The 14,650-nt window shown below is 42.9% G+C and overlaps 1 protein-coding gene across 3 annotated transcripts in view; it reads left to right on the top strand.

Moving 5' to 3' along the window:
* The window catches only part of LOC146627117 (uncharacterized), an 86,845-nt gene that overhangs the window by 17,328 nt on the left and 54,867 nt on the right, over positions 1–14,650 (top strand). For 2 of the 3 annotated variants that reach the window (XM_085361619.1, XM_085361621.1), the window contains exons 3-7: positions 49–166; positions 1,226–1,781; positions 2,015–2,482; positions 12,395–12,589; positions 13,555–13,635. In XM_085361619.1, the coding sequence (XP_085217745.1) occupies positions 49–166; positions 1,226–1,781; positions 2,015–2,482; positions 12,395–12,589; positions 13,555–13,635 (1,418 nt within the window). The remainder of the gene's footprint in view (positions 1–48; positions 167–1,225; positions 1,782–2,014; positions 2,483–12,394; positions 12,590–13,554; positions 13,636–14,650) is intronic. The other variant, XM_085361622.1, reaches the window with a different exon arrangement.

Below are 14,650 nucleotides of genomic sequence, written 5' to 3'. Positions count from 1 at the left end.
ATGCTGCACTGCAGAGTTAGCCTCTAAGCTAGTGTGTGTCTCTTGCAGACGGACAGTGGATGTGCAGCGCCCGTGCCCTCGCTGCACTGTCAGAAGATCGCTCGTGCTAAGTGGGAGTTTTTATTCGGGACCCCTGCTGAGGAGGCTGCTGGCAGGGGGGAGAAACGTGAGAGCATTTCTGTCTTACTTATATTGAGTTTCTGCACGTTCTGCCTTCATGTTCTTCCTTCCTCTCATGGGAACATTTCACACAGAGATAGAGAAGCTAGTGAAGTAGCAGTACTGCTTTCAATGTCGCAGTTTGTCGCTCAGGGAAACATACTCAGGTGTGATGTGTCAGCTGATACAGGAACAGCAGCAGGGATTTCTTCACAAAAGCTTTTCTGTTTAACTAAGGAAAATAAAATCAGGGCGCTTCCTAATATAATTCTCCCATTTATTGTAAACATTTTAGTTTCAACAAGGATATCTGTGAATTTTATTTATTGTTATCATCATAGAAATATTTGAAAAAAGTAAAAAAAAAAAAAAATTTTTTACCGAACTTGCAAAGTAAACCATAACATTCACAATTTGAGAAAACGGTGTTTGGCAGCACGATGCAAGAAGGCAGTGTTCTACTCCCTACCATTTACAAAGGGGAACCAATCAGAAGAAAGCTTGCTTAAACGAAGGATGGTCTTAAAGGGGGAGGAGCAAAAATAGCTTGCTTCAGACATATGATCAGCTGCAAAGCTATGCTAAGAGCTAGTAGCCCTATAGCCCTGCCAGACTGGCGACCTGTCCAGGGTGTACCCTGCCTCTCGCCCTATAACAGCTGGGATAGGCTCCAGTGCCCCCCGTGACCCTGAAAGGGATAAGTGGATGGATGGATCATCAATTTAACATGTAACTTGATCAATCAAAGGTATATAAATTGACAGTAATAGAATACAAATTTGATGCTGTAAATGTTCTGATGTTATATATTGAAAAGGGGAAGAACAGACTTTTGGTCATTGCAGTCATAAAAATTCATTCAGTCATAACGATTAAGGCTTTAAACTTATGAGGAAAGTGTTACTGAGGTCGCAAATAAAGGCGCTTCTGGGCTGTTTTTCCATAGACTTCTATATGACCCAGTCTTTGTAAGCAGGGGAGTGGCACACTGCTAATCACCTCTACATTGTCCTCAGAAACCACATATGCCTTTTAAGTGATCATAATTGATTTTCTTCCTCTGCAGATTCTCCAGAGGGAACCTCCACAGCTCCTCCTAGTGGTAACTCCAGTGAGTCTCCCACCCCTACTCCGCCATCCTCCCTGCCTCTGCTTTCAGCCAACCACGAGGTGCAGCACGTGGAGGTAGAGCTGGTGACCCCTCCCCCAGCCGTCATAGGAACATCGCCCAAAACGGGCATCATTCGCAGGACACTCAAGTATTCAGAAACTGACCTGGACGCTGTCCCGCTTCGATGCTACCGTGAGACGGACATAGACGAGGTGCTGCTGGCCGAGCAGGAAGACGCCGACTCTGCATTTGGGAGCAACCGCAGCGTGCAGGGAACCTCAGGGACGGGCAGCAGCCCTCTGGGAGGGCTGGCTTATGGGAGAACAGATGGGGAGGAGGAGGCGATGAGGGAAGGAAGAGCTGTGGAGGAAGAAGGAGAAGACGATGAGGAGGAAGAGGAAGAAGAGGAAGAAATGGTGAGCTGGGCAAGTGTGAGGATGCAGGGAGACAGCAGGAAGCAGCAGTGTGCAGCTGAGGAGGAGCCTGAGGTGTTTGGACACCTTCTGAAGAGGTGAGCAGACGCCTCGTGTGAAGCTGTAAACACAAACAGGAGAATTCTGGTGATGCGGGATGTTCCCCTGACCTAAATGTAGGGATCTCATCCCTAACCTACTTTTCAAGTTGGTCATAATCAGGAAGTAAAAGTCACACCTTTAAACAGTTCAGTAAATTACGTTCTGGCAAAAGAAAAAAAAAATCTTATCAAAAGTCTCTTTTTCTTTATTTTCTATCCTGTCTGTTCAGACCAGTGGAAACCTTTTTCGACAACCACCATCCAGCCTTGAAATCCCCCATCTTGGTATCCGGACCCCGCCTCGCCACAGAGGACACCTTCAGCCGCCACTTTGAGAGCATCATGGAGTCGCACCGAGCCAAAGGGACGTCGTACAACAGCCTGGACAGCGAGGAGCTGCTCACCTCCAGCACCCACACTGTCCTGACCTTTGACCTGCCCACACTAACACCCGCTATCCACGGCCCCGTGTGCCAGAGCGCCAGGCAGATCGTCCAGCTCAGCTTCGCCCCGCTGGCGCACGATGAGAGGCCCAGTCTGTCTGACTCTATCTTTACTGTGACGGGGGACTCGGACGCCACCCGAGCTCCCTCCAGCGAGAGGCTGAGCAGCGGATCAGATGATACCCCGCCCAGAGGGCAGGAGCGTTCACAGCTGGGGAGCAGCTGGTACAGCAACCCCTCCTTCTCCTTACCCAGGTGAGATCGCCTGTCAGGTGGAAAGTTCACTGATTAGTATTTTTGGTGAGTCTGAGATGTTATTTACGTATAAAAATCTGGGGGAGGATTCTGAAAAATTCTGCATCACTTTCAATGGGATCTTAAGAGGAGGAGAGGTGCAAAAAAAGCTATTGATTAAACCAAACTAGGGAGAAAATTACTCTAAACTACAGAAAACAGCTTCACAACAAGATGCCACCGCCTCACTGGGTCTAACGCTTCATCAGAGTATAAAAAGTACAGCTGGGGGCTGTGGCTCAGGAGGTAGAGCAGGTTTGGTGGTTCGATCGCTCCAGTCTTCATACCAAATGATCCTTGGGGAAGATACCAAACACAGTTGCTCCTGATGCATGAATGTTAGATATAAAACACTTAGATGCAGAAAAAGTGTTTGTATCAATGTGTGTGAGTAGGTAAATGAGGCATGAAGTATAAAGTGCTTTGGTGCTCAAGTAGAGGAGAAAAGTGCTGTTTAAGAACCGGTCATTCAAACAGTGCCAGTGGTTACAGAAAACCCCTTTCATTTTCTCCTGCACTGCTACTGTGCTCCAGGCCGTTACTACTCAGGAAATAATCATCCAAACTTGTCTTCACTGCCATTATTATCAGCTGATTTCCAGGAAACACATGTAAAACACATCAGAAGAGCGGGAAATACAATCCCCCAAAACATCAACCTTATTCTGACTAACAGAGCACGTCACAAACCCACAAACAGAGAACAGAAACTTGATAACGATTAGGCTTATCGCCGTTTCTCTTTGAGATCAGGGTCTGATGAAAAGGGGGAAGGATCTATTTCACATGTTAAGGTCAATGTGTCCTGAAGGAGCCGTAAGGGGAAAATACACCATCGTCACAGGGTGTGGGGGCCGATTTTCATCTGTTCGTGCTCCTTTTTGCTTCTCTGAAATGACCTCACCTTCCAATGTCAACATGAGCAAAAGCTTTAAATTTAGCTCTCGCTCTTGACTGGCGATAAATTCGCCGGTCGAAGGCCATTTTTTTATGAGAAGAAGTGACACATACCGTAATGAAATCTGAACACAAGGAGACTCCTTGGACACACAGCTGTAAACGTTGACGTGTCTCCAGTGTCCACTTACGATCCGCCCGCACAACATGTAACAAGTGCAAATAGAGTTAATATGTCAGCATAGTGATACTAAAAGTGCTCCATTGCATCTCTGTATCTTAATTCTTTCACTCTGCTGCATCAACTTTGTAGTTCAAAGCCTAATTTATCATATAGTGGGCTTAGTACAGCCCATCAGTTCATCTTCTACCTGAAATAAGCTGTTGTAGCGTTCTTTCCATCTTCTTATAAGCCAACTTACTGTATCAGGGAGGGATCCCTCTTTCTATGACATTATGCAGAGCATATATATATATATATACTACACTTGAGAAATAATAATCATATAAACCTCTCTGGACAGGCAAAGCTACAGTATGTAAACAGGACCTTATCTTTTGTATTTCTGAATCCTTTTCCCTTTAAATACTAATTCTACAACACACAACAAACAAATCCAGGTCCGTCTAATATGCTTAAAGTTGACTTTTTCACTGAGTCGAACCCCGACCTGCCACCCAGCCTGGCATTATGAGCCAACATCAGTGCCGGACCTCACTAACGCTCCTGTGGCTGAACGGCAGAAAGTCCCTGAAGCCAGGATCTGGCAGAGAGCCTGAAACCAGAAGGCAGGGGAGGCTGCTCCAGCAGGAGATTAATCTGGGTTTTTGGAAGGAGATGTTCCAACGGTCATAAGCTGTTTTCCCACACGGACAGATTCAGATTATTTCAGGAGAATCAGATCCAGATATTTTACAGTTTTTGTAAAACTTGTATCACACAGCAGGAAATAGTTCACATAAAAGTAAAAGGTCAACACACCACACTATTAGCTGAGCAGCTCATTCGCACATCGGCACAATAGGACATCACACTGAGTTTAAGAGGGGGCTGTCAGGTTATAGCAGACATTTACATTTCTAACATGCACTTCACATGTCTGGAAGTTCAAAATCAAGAACCTTTATTGTCACACAATAAAATGACAGTTATAGTAACCTTAGATGGTGTGTGATGTGCCACAGATATGAAACATAAAATATCATAAATATAAAATGCGTTTTTATATATATATATATATATATATATATATATATATATATATATATATATATATATTAGGGGTGCAACGATATTCGTATCGATATTGAACCGTTTGATACAGTGCTTTCGGTTCGGTACGCATATGTATCGAACAATACAACATTTGTAATTTATTTTATCAACTTTCCTTCTGACGATGCTGTCTGTGTTGAGCGCTCAGTGAATCTGCGTTCGACTACTCCGCCTAGGCTGCACTGTCGAGCGCAGATCCACTGAGCGCTCAACACAGACAGCATCGTCAGAAGGAAGAGCGCAGGGCACCTCCCCCACCCTCATTCAGATGTGGTGTTTGGAATTATTTTGGTTTTCATGTGGCGTATGACCCTGAAGGTAAGCGAGTCATGGACTAAAGTAAAACAGTATGTTGGATGTGCCACACAATTCTCAATTACATGGGTGGGAACTAGTGTGCTAGCACAGTTAGCTCGTTAACCTGTTGGCCGTCTAGCCCCATGCACGGGGCGATCGGCGGTAGCTCGTTAACGGAGATTTGCCGTGTTGTGGCGTTAAGGTCATTTCAACGAGATTAACCTGAAAGCACTAGTGGGAACACAACGAATATGACTGCACATTTACGCCGACATCATCCTAGTGCAAAGACAAAAACAACAAGCATGCTACTAACTTTAGCCGAGTCATTTAGACAGCTGTTAGCACATGATTCTCCTTATGCTGCTGAGAATATAGCCCAGAAGAAGCGGATAGTATAGCTTTTATTTTGGAAAGAGACATTTCTCTGTAATAAACTCTCTTTTCCAAAGATGAGTGATTCCTCAATCAGATACAGGGCTTGCAATATCGCTAGCCCGACGTCCCGGAGCTAGCGATTTTTCCAGTCGGGCTATTGTAGGAAGAAAAATATATGTCAATGCTTTTGCATTCTTTCGGAAATGTAGCTGGGTAATTATGTCATTGGCATCGGTGAGCCACTGTCAATATGTGACATATTGAAATCGCGTTTGAATTTGCGCTTGTTTTTTTGCTTTCACTTTGCAATCGTGCGAACTGTGTATAGAGAGCGACAGCACTGATCTGTGAGTGATGATAATTTGTGCACCAATTCCTCTGACATCGTCTTATTAATCGTTAGCTTACTATGCAAACATGACAAGTGAAATCTCCCGCAGCTTAAACATGTGAGAGGTTGATCGCGCAGAGAATCGCTGAGCTTATGTGAGTGAGTGTGTAAAAGCATTTCAGTTCTGCTGAGCCAAATAAGACAGGTCAGGGTGAAGAAGTGACAGCCAAAGAAAAGCTTACCACAAAACGGAGAAGTTATGACAAATCAGACTATAAGGCAAAAAGAAAGTGCAGCTTTATGGTTTCATGGACAAAAGAATTTCTGTGGCTGCAATATGACGAGCTAAATAACCAGGGCTGCACATAAGTGGTCCGCAGGTGCGCATTCGCTGTCAAAATAAAAAACACGCACAAGGGTTAGGGTTAAATTTAAAAACTGTACTTTTGAGTTAAAATATATATTTATAATTTTAATAAATGACAAATTAAGAAGGCATGAACATTTTTTTTGTATCGAAAAAATATCGAACCGTGACACCAAAGTATCGAACCGAACCGTGAATTTTGTGTATCGTTGCACCCCTAATATATATATATATATATATATATATATATATATATATCAGGTGTCCGACTTGGCCATGTAAGAATGTTCCACTTCTTTGCTTAAATAAACTCCTGGGTTGCTTTAGCTGTATGTTTTGGGTCATTGTCCATCTGTATTATGAAACGCCTCTCAATCCATTTGACTGCTTTTAGCTTTGAGTAGACATTAAGTCTCTGAACACCTCAGAATTCATTCAGCTGTTTCTGTCCTGTGTCGAATCACCAGTAAACACTAGTGTCCCAGTGCCGCTGGCAGCCATGCACACCCAAGCCATCACACTGTGTGTCTGCCATGTTTTACAGATGATGTGGTATCCTTTGGATCACGAGCTGTTCCACACTTTCTTCATACTTTTTTCTTACCATCACTCTGGTAGAGGTTGATCTTGGTTTCATTTGTACAGAGAATGTTTCTCCAGAACTTTTTTTTAGATGTTTTTTTTTTTTTTAAGCGAAGTCCCATCTAGCCTTTCTATTCTTGAGGTTTATGGGTGGCTTGCACCTTACAGTGAACCTTCTGTATTTACTTTCATGTAGTCTTCTCTTCATGGTAGACTTGGATATTGATATGCCTACCACCTGGAGAGTATTATTCACTTGGTTGGCTGCTGTGAAGGGGTTTCTCTTTACCATGGAAATGATTCTGCGATCATCCGCCACTGTTGTCTTATGTGGATGAAAAGTCAGAGTTGTTCTCTCTGAATGGAGTTTTAAATCACAGAGTTTCTGAAGTAGATTCAGTTCTAATGCAGCGTTGATTGTCTCCTATCTGAGGTCAGAGCCCTGTTAATGGACTGTTGTCAGGTTCCAGACTAACGAGCGTCTCTGCCTCTGTCTGTCTCCCTGCACAGAGCACTGCAGCAGTGCTATTCTGGAGAGTCGAGTAGGCTAAAGTGAAGGTCGTTAGAAGGCCGCCTGTGGTCCCTCTGCTGTCTGCCAGCCGTGTATGGGTGTATCCATCTGTCTGTGCGTGTGTTTGTGCATGCACATGCACCCTTTTCTTTGGGTTTGTGTGTGCGTGAAGTGCATGCACGGATGTGTGATGCACAGCAGATGGCGGCTGCAGCAGCGAGAGACTCACCTTGACTGTCCCAAAGACTTCATTTTGTCTCTCTGCAGAGTGTTTATCTGAATGCAGATAGCCCTGACACGCACATGCCGGTATATGTGACAGATTCCACCTGTTTCTGCTTTTCGGTGTCTCCAACTCTGCTTATGTGTGACTGCTTTGTGAATGTCACCCTAACTTAGTGTGACAGCACTGCAGAGGTGGAGTGAGCGCACTGCTGCTGCTTTCGCCACAAGATGGCGTAAGAGGACAGCAGTCTTCCTGCCGAGTGCTGTTTGGAAAGAGTGAGCGTAATATGTTGCAGGTGTGTGACTTGCAGCCCGATCACAGTGTGTGTTTTAGTGTGTTTGTGTGTCCAAGGAAGGAATCGGTCTCAAGTTTCAGCGGATTCATAGTCAAAATCTTACAAAACAAAGCAGCTTCATTTTGTCTCATTTTGTAAACCTGAACTCGTACTTTAGTTTCAGATTTTTTCCTGATGAACTAAACAGTGAAGGCAAATGTTTGCTAAGTGCTGATCTTATCGCACTCTTGCTGGCCTGAAGCTGTGGAATCCAGGAGTGAGACGGCCAGGCAAATATCCCTGAAGGCTTGTCCATACTTTGATAAAAGTTGGAATTTCGCTCCCCTCCTCCCTCTCCTCCTACTCCTCCTCTTCCTCCTTCCCTCACATCACCCTTTTCAGATGCTCTGTACCATTAGACAGTGGCTCATTGTGTCGAGCTGCCCAGTGGACTGAGAGGGGGTTCAATTATCCGTGGACACCGTTAAAGCAGAGGTTGACACTGGGAATTCTCTCAGGCCCTCTCGGCATTGTGCTGGCTCTCGATGGGACAATGCTAACAGGTGGCAGAGCCTAAGCTACAGTGCTGGCGTAATCTCATAATTATGAACACTCCTGCAGGCCCAGATGAAGCGTATGCTGTAAACAGATGTAGACAAAAGGCCACCTTTTCTTTGCCCGAGGCAGCAGAGCAAACCGTTTGGGCACACACACCCAGCAGTTTAAACCTGACACTTCACACTTTTGGTGTTCTGTGTAGGTGTGTGAAAAAAAAGCTTACATCACAAACAAGGTAAACTACAATTTGAACAACACTCAAAGGATGGACATGCCAAGTGCGTGTAATTGGAGATGCGTGTAGACGGAGAGAGGAATGAATGCAGGAGGGTGATTTTTTTTTTTTAGGGAAAAGACAAGCCAAGTCTCATGCCATGCTTTGAATCCAAGGTCAGTAGGGGACAGTGAGAGTTTACACAGTGGAACAGGGAGGGAGAAAGGGAGAGGGAGGAGTGAAAAGAGGGAAGAGAAACAACAGCAAACAGACTCAGAGGGGAAAAGATAGAGTCCGAGAGGCATTGCAGGACAAACAGCTCTTTTACTTTGGGGGGGAGAGAGGAGGCTTGCTGAGAGGATCAAATGACAGCAAACACAGGGGGAGAGTGAGAAAGTGGACGGAAAGAAAGGAGGCACCCATGAAGTCTCAGTCAGCCTCGAAACCCGGGAGAGGAGCGTCAAAGCCTGCTGGCCTCCTGGGAGAGAGTGCAGGTGTTCTCCTACATTAGGCCTGCCAAGTGCACGGCGATGCGTTCAGGGTACGAGGCGAGGGGGAGAAGAAGGTTCAGTCGGGCGAGCGGTCAGAGGAGAGGCGCCGGCCATGTGACGCCAGCGAGGACGCCGGCCGTCTTCTGTTGTCAGGGCTCGTCTGCAGCCGGGGAGGAGAGGTACTTAGAAAATAGGCGGTCTTGCCACAGGTAGGTCAACACCCAGGAACCTGTCTCACCTGTCTGTCGTGTATATGTGAACATTTGAATATCATGTTTGTGGAACAGACGTGCAGATATGCAGATAACAGTAATTCTGGGAAAATTGTCTGACTGCCCATGTAGCTCTCGTGAACATCGAGACGTTTGCCCAACTTTTTCCTTCGCTTTGGACTTTTAATTTCAAGTTAGTGATGACGGCTGATCGCGGGATGGTTCAGAACTTTATGTCATTGTAAATTTCTGGCATGGAGGGCTATAAAGTTCCAGACATCCATTACCATCAGGCTTTGAACAGTCACGACTCCCAGATGTTATATCAGCACAGTGGAAACAAAAAACTCAGTTTTAACAGGAAGAAAGCTGAAGGCCCAGGGAGAGGCTTACTTATATGTGCCATAAAAAGTATTAGAACACTGCATCTTGTTTTAAAAACATCTATTCAGCCGTTAGTGAACTTCATTCTTATTTAATTGTTTAAATAAATCTAAACTAAATGTTAATTAACTTTCAGTTAAAAAATACATATTTCTTTCCACTTTTGCTTCAGTTGCTCAATTGTTGGGTTCACATTTGCACTTTTTATCGGATGTTTATGGGTGTAGACATTCCTGAGGTTAAAACCTCGGTTGATGTTTTTGGTATTGATGAAAATATGTTGGTGCCTTGTGAAGAGACTGTTATATGAAAATGTGGTGTGGACTAAGGTATTATAGTTAACTAAATCTAGCTGTGAAAAAAAAACATTGTAGTTAACACAAATACAAAATAGACTTTTTAAAAATTAAAAATAGCTGCAATCAAATAAAGAAATATCCTTATTTGTTTGGTAAATTAGCTTTAAATGAGCTTTTAAAAAAATCGGTTTAGATTGTAATATCCATTTCTTGTAGGGATTTTGAGTTGTTGGGTTCACGTTTGGATTTTTATTTAAACTTTCCCATAAATTACTCGATGTTTTGTGGATACATGCACTTCAGACATCGTGGAGTCTGAAGTCTAGTGAGAGAGGACTTCACTCTTCCTCAGCTCTAGCACCACCAGCAGGTCATCACTTCTTTTACTATTTCAGCATCTTCTGGGACATTCATGGTCCCGGGTCGTGAATGCCCACGATTCCTGTTGATCCCCTGACCTTGTATCTAAAGCTAGCAGCAGGCTGACATGTTTTGGATTTTAGTGGATTGTCTTAACAGCTGTTGAACTCATATTATTTAAGAGACCCCCCGACTTTTCCTCTGGCAGCCTGTACCAGCAGGCCACATCAGAGTATCTGTTTGAAGCATTGGTGCACAAATTTCTGCAGTTAACAGATGGAAAATTAAACAGTAAAAAAATCAGTTTTGCTGGGAGATGGTGGCCTAGTTTCTTTTTTTCCATTAGGGTTAGATTCACTCTGTATTTTATCCAACACAGTGTCACAAATCTATTGATCATTCTTGTGATTTTTATGACCCCGTCCCTGTCTGCCCTCATATGCACTGATTCTTGTCCACATTTAGAGGTCGGAGCAGAGCACATCAGAGATCCAAGTTTGAGTTATGACCACAGATGGGGTTACTTTTCAGCCACTACTTCACATTTTTCTACGGCGATGGGCTGATTCTGTTCATTTTCTCAACATCTATTGACTCCATTGCTGTAGAATTTACAAAACAACAAGAGATCTGGTGGACTGGTCATCACTGACCGCTCAAAGAAAACACAAATGGTATATTTTCCTCTATAAACCCATTTATTCTCTTTCCAGTACCAACAGTTACCAGCTACGCTCCTCTGAGCGGTTGCACTTCGAACATGAAATAATTTAAATATTTTATGTTGTATTTGTAGCATTTTTTAGACGTTTCAGCTTTTATGGCTCCTATCTTGGTTAGGTCTTTAATGTAAAAGAGATCTCAGTTGGACTTCCTGTTAAAATAGAGGTAATGATAAATAATAATAAAAGACACACTTTATTCCAGATTTGGGAAATTCTTTCTATTTTAAAAGTAATGAAATAATAAGGCATTCACTCCTCCCACTTGTAGTCATCCTTCCACTTTCATCTTGGATCACAATCTAGTAAAAATGCACACTTCTCCATTATCTTGTTTTTTTTAAAACTCAAAATAAAAATATTTTCAAAATAAAGGCGCCCATCTGCCAAACTGCACTGTGTTTACTGCAAATTAGCATGCTAACACAAGGACCTCAGACTCAGTCTCAGTAAACATTTTACCGGCTGATCCTCTGTGTGCTTTGTGAAACCACAGTTGACCTTTGAACCCTTGTGGCTTTCTGTTTTTAATCCCTGTTTGCTCTGGTGTGATTTGCCTGACTCATGTACAGTATGAGAATGTGTGAATGAGCGAAGCGAAGCCTGTGGGTTTTCTTGGCTCGCTCCTCATGCCGAGAGATCCAAGTGAGAGCTCGCCTTATTCAGGAAGTGTTTTCGTTCTTTCTTTCTTTCTTTTTGGATTACATCTCTGGGCTGCTGGACTGTCTTTGTTTTCTCTGGCGTGACCAGAATGGCCACGCAGCTCTAGATGGCACAGACAAAAAACAAAAAAGCCAAAGTCATGTTGAGTTTTCGGCAAGTGAACTCAGAGACCTCATTCATCTTTAAGCAGAGGATGGAAAAGTAGTTCTCTTTTAGCTCAGTGTGACATAACATGCTTAAATTATTATCACAGGAATAATTCAGATGTAATAAGTTTCACACTTCTGAACTGGCTAATGCTTTGAAGGGGCTTAATTAGGATGTGATAACAAAAGTGGGAAAGCTGGCAAAAGAGGAGATTCTGAATGCAGTTAATAAACTACATAATCATACGGCATGCTGTGTTTGAATATAAAATTAAAGATCTGCATATGTTCTGATGTATGTGATGCTCAGCTTGTTTATTCGGTTGTTTCCAGCACATTCAGGATTCATCACGTGTCTTTACTCTTATTTTATTTCACATTTTTACATTTTTTTTGCTGCTTTTCCCCGATCAGGCTCGCTGTTTTCATCTCTCTTTTATCTGGTCTCGTTTTCTTTACTTACACAGGAAACATTAATATCATTAAATTATTGATAAACTGGATTTATGGGGTTTATTATATCAGCGTCATTCTTTGTTCCCCCTTTTATCCTTTTTTGCACTGTCCCTTTGAATTATTCACCATTTCTGTTAACCATAATGTTCTTTATTTCCTTCTCAGCACCTGATTTTAATAACTCTTTCCACTTTGTCTTACACCACCACCTTCCCATCTTACCCCTTAGCAGGGAGAAGGCCCGTCTAGCGACCGACTCCGAGCTGGACCAGGACCTCAGCGACAGGCTGGGCCTGGGCAGCAGTGACACCCTGACCAACGGCAGCCATCGTGCCGATGTGGCAGCGGCCAAACGCCTGGCCAAACGTCTCTTCAACTTGGACGGCTTCAGGAAGTCGGATGTAGCGCGTCACCTCAGCAAGAAGTAAGCTGCTGCATTCAGCCACAAGGCTCTATCAGCCTTCACCTGCAGCACTTTGGATCAACTAAAAGGCTTCTTATGGAGCTCTTAGTACAAACTAATAATAATGATGATGATGTTTAATTACAGTAGTCCAGCCAAGAAGTAATAAGTGCATAAACTAGTTTTTCAGCATCATTCTAAGACAGGATGTGTCTAATTTTAGTGATCCTGAGATGGAAGAAGGCATACATACCCTGGTCAAACATGATTGGAGGCCAAGGTTGGGCTGCAAGGCAATCAAACTAATCCATTGTAGTTTAATTAAGATAGTTCAATGCAATGCACCAAGCATTTATGTTATATTCATATGCATCATGAATTATTAATAATAATTCAACAAAATCAACCTCTACAGTATTACTACTGCCACTAAAAAATCAAAAATAACAATAAGAGGTTACTGCGTGTCATCATACTGTAAGATGAATGTAAAAATCTCCTTCCTGCAGCATCTTATTTTTATTTAATGAAAGCCATTAAACTGTGACCCATGTAAATTCAGTTTCCTGCACATTTATTACTCTGCTCCCCTTTAAAAAGCGCCGTGTTACAGCAGATCTGCATTCCTCCGCTGCTCGATCAGCCCGTCAGTCTGTCAGCTGCTTTGCTCGTGCTGATGAGAAAGAATTTGGGATTAAAGGGTTTTCTCGTCTTCTGACAGCTGCACCCTGGGAATCTCCTCCCTTTTTCTTCTCTGTGTTTCTGGCCTCCGGTCTGCATCTCAATCTGACTGTGCCAGTGCACGCCGACTGACTGACAGCCCAAACTGAGCCCATTCACCGAGCTGAGAAAGCTGCCATCCGAGTGTTTGACTGACACTCTGAGTTTTAATGATCGCTGTAGTTTCTTTGCTTCTTCCCGCGGTTATTTTCTCTCCTAATAAACCTGCGTATAATTCTACTGTGTCTCTGTTTGCTTATTTGCAGCAATGACTTCAGTCGCATGGTTGCAGAAGAGTATTTGAGTTTCTTCAATTTCACAGGCCTCACTCTGGACCAGGCGCTGCGGTAAGAAATCACAGTTATTAAACCAGTTTTTACTTTGACAGAGACGCCTGATGTTAGATTACTGAAAAATGGCCAAGAGTTCCCCTAAAATCAACAAAGCATTTGATTATTGGTGTAAACCTCTTCTCTCTCTGTGATGCTGATCCCAGTTAGAGAGAAAAACGCACATTTGATGTCTTTGTTTTCTTTTGTGGTTGCCCTCCTCTGGTAAACACTGCTCTCTAGAGGCCAGCTGTGAAATTGCAGTGAAAGACTATTGACAGCATAAACATGCACGCTGTTAAAGAGGTTTATGTTTGTTATCTTTATTTATTAGATTTATTCATTCTGGGCATAAACTGAAAAACAACCAATACTGTGAGGTTTTTTGTTGTTTTTTTTTCTTTATGAACTTTGCTCAAGAAAAAGTAATAATCTACAGGATTTAAAATCAGTGTAACATTTTTACTGTGTAAAAATGTTCCATTCAAGAAAAAAGTCAAACAGATTACTCTCTGTACAAACTCCTTGTACATTACATATACAAAAGCTGGGACTTTAACTCTTTAACATTTAAGCTTCTAATCTTTCAACACCCCTGTTTTAAGGAAGTTCAATGTTTTACATAGTGTTGCTTTAATTAATCTGCATAATAATAATTGGCATAAGAAATGTGGCAAACTGAGAAGTCTTAACAACAGAGAAGCCACACAGAGATTGAGCCTGTTGTTCTACTCCAAACAGATAGGGGGAGCTCTTTATTGAACTTACTGAAGCTATACTACACTGTGCTTCAGAGGGTCGCCTGAGCTCACTCATGGTACTACATTCTTTCCATCAACAATAACTGTCGCTGAATTTATTCTGCAGCATCAACAAGAACAGTTAGAGTCATGTAACCATAAACAATAAACATCTTAAACAGCCACACATATCCCCAAGGCATGATGGGAGATAACTAGCTGCTCCCAACACGGCACAATAATAACAATTTATGTGCCAGAAATGACTCATTCATTTAACCTATCTGGATTGC

Source organism: Diplotaxodon limnothrissa, linkage group LG8 (genome assembly GCF_057381915.1).
Source record: "Diplotaxodon limnothrissa isolate DT_005_m linkage group LG8, D_limnothrissa_male_GT1.1, whole genome shotgun sequence".
Lineage (NCBI taxonomy): Eukaryota > Metazoa > Chordata > Actinopteri > Cichliformes > Cichlidae > Diplotaxodon > Diplotaxodon limnothrissa.
This window is presented reverse-complemented; position numbering and strand designations above follow the sequence as displayed.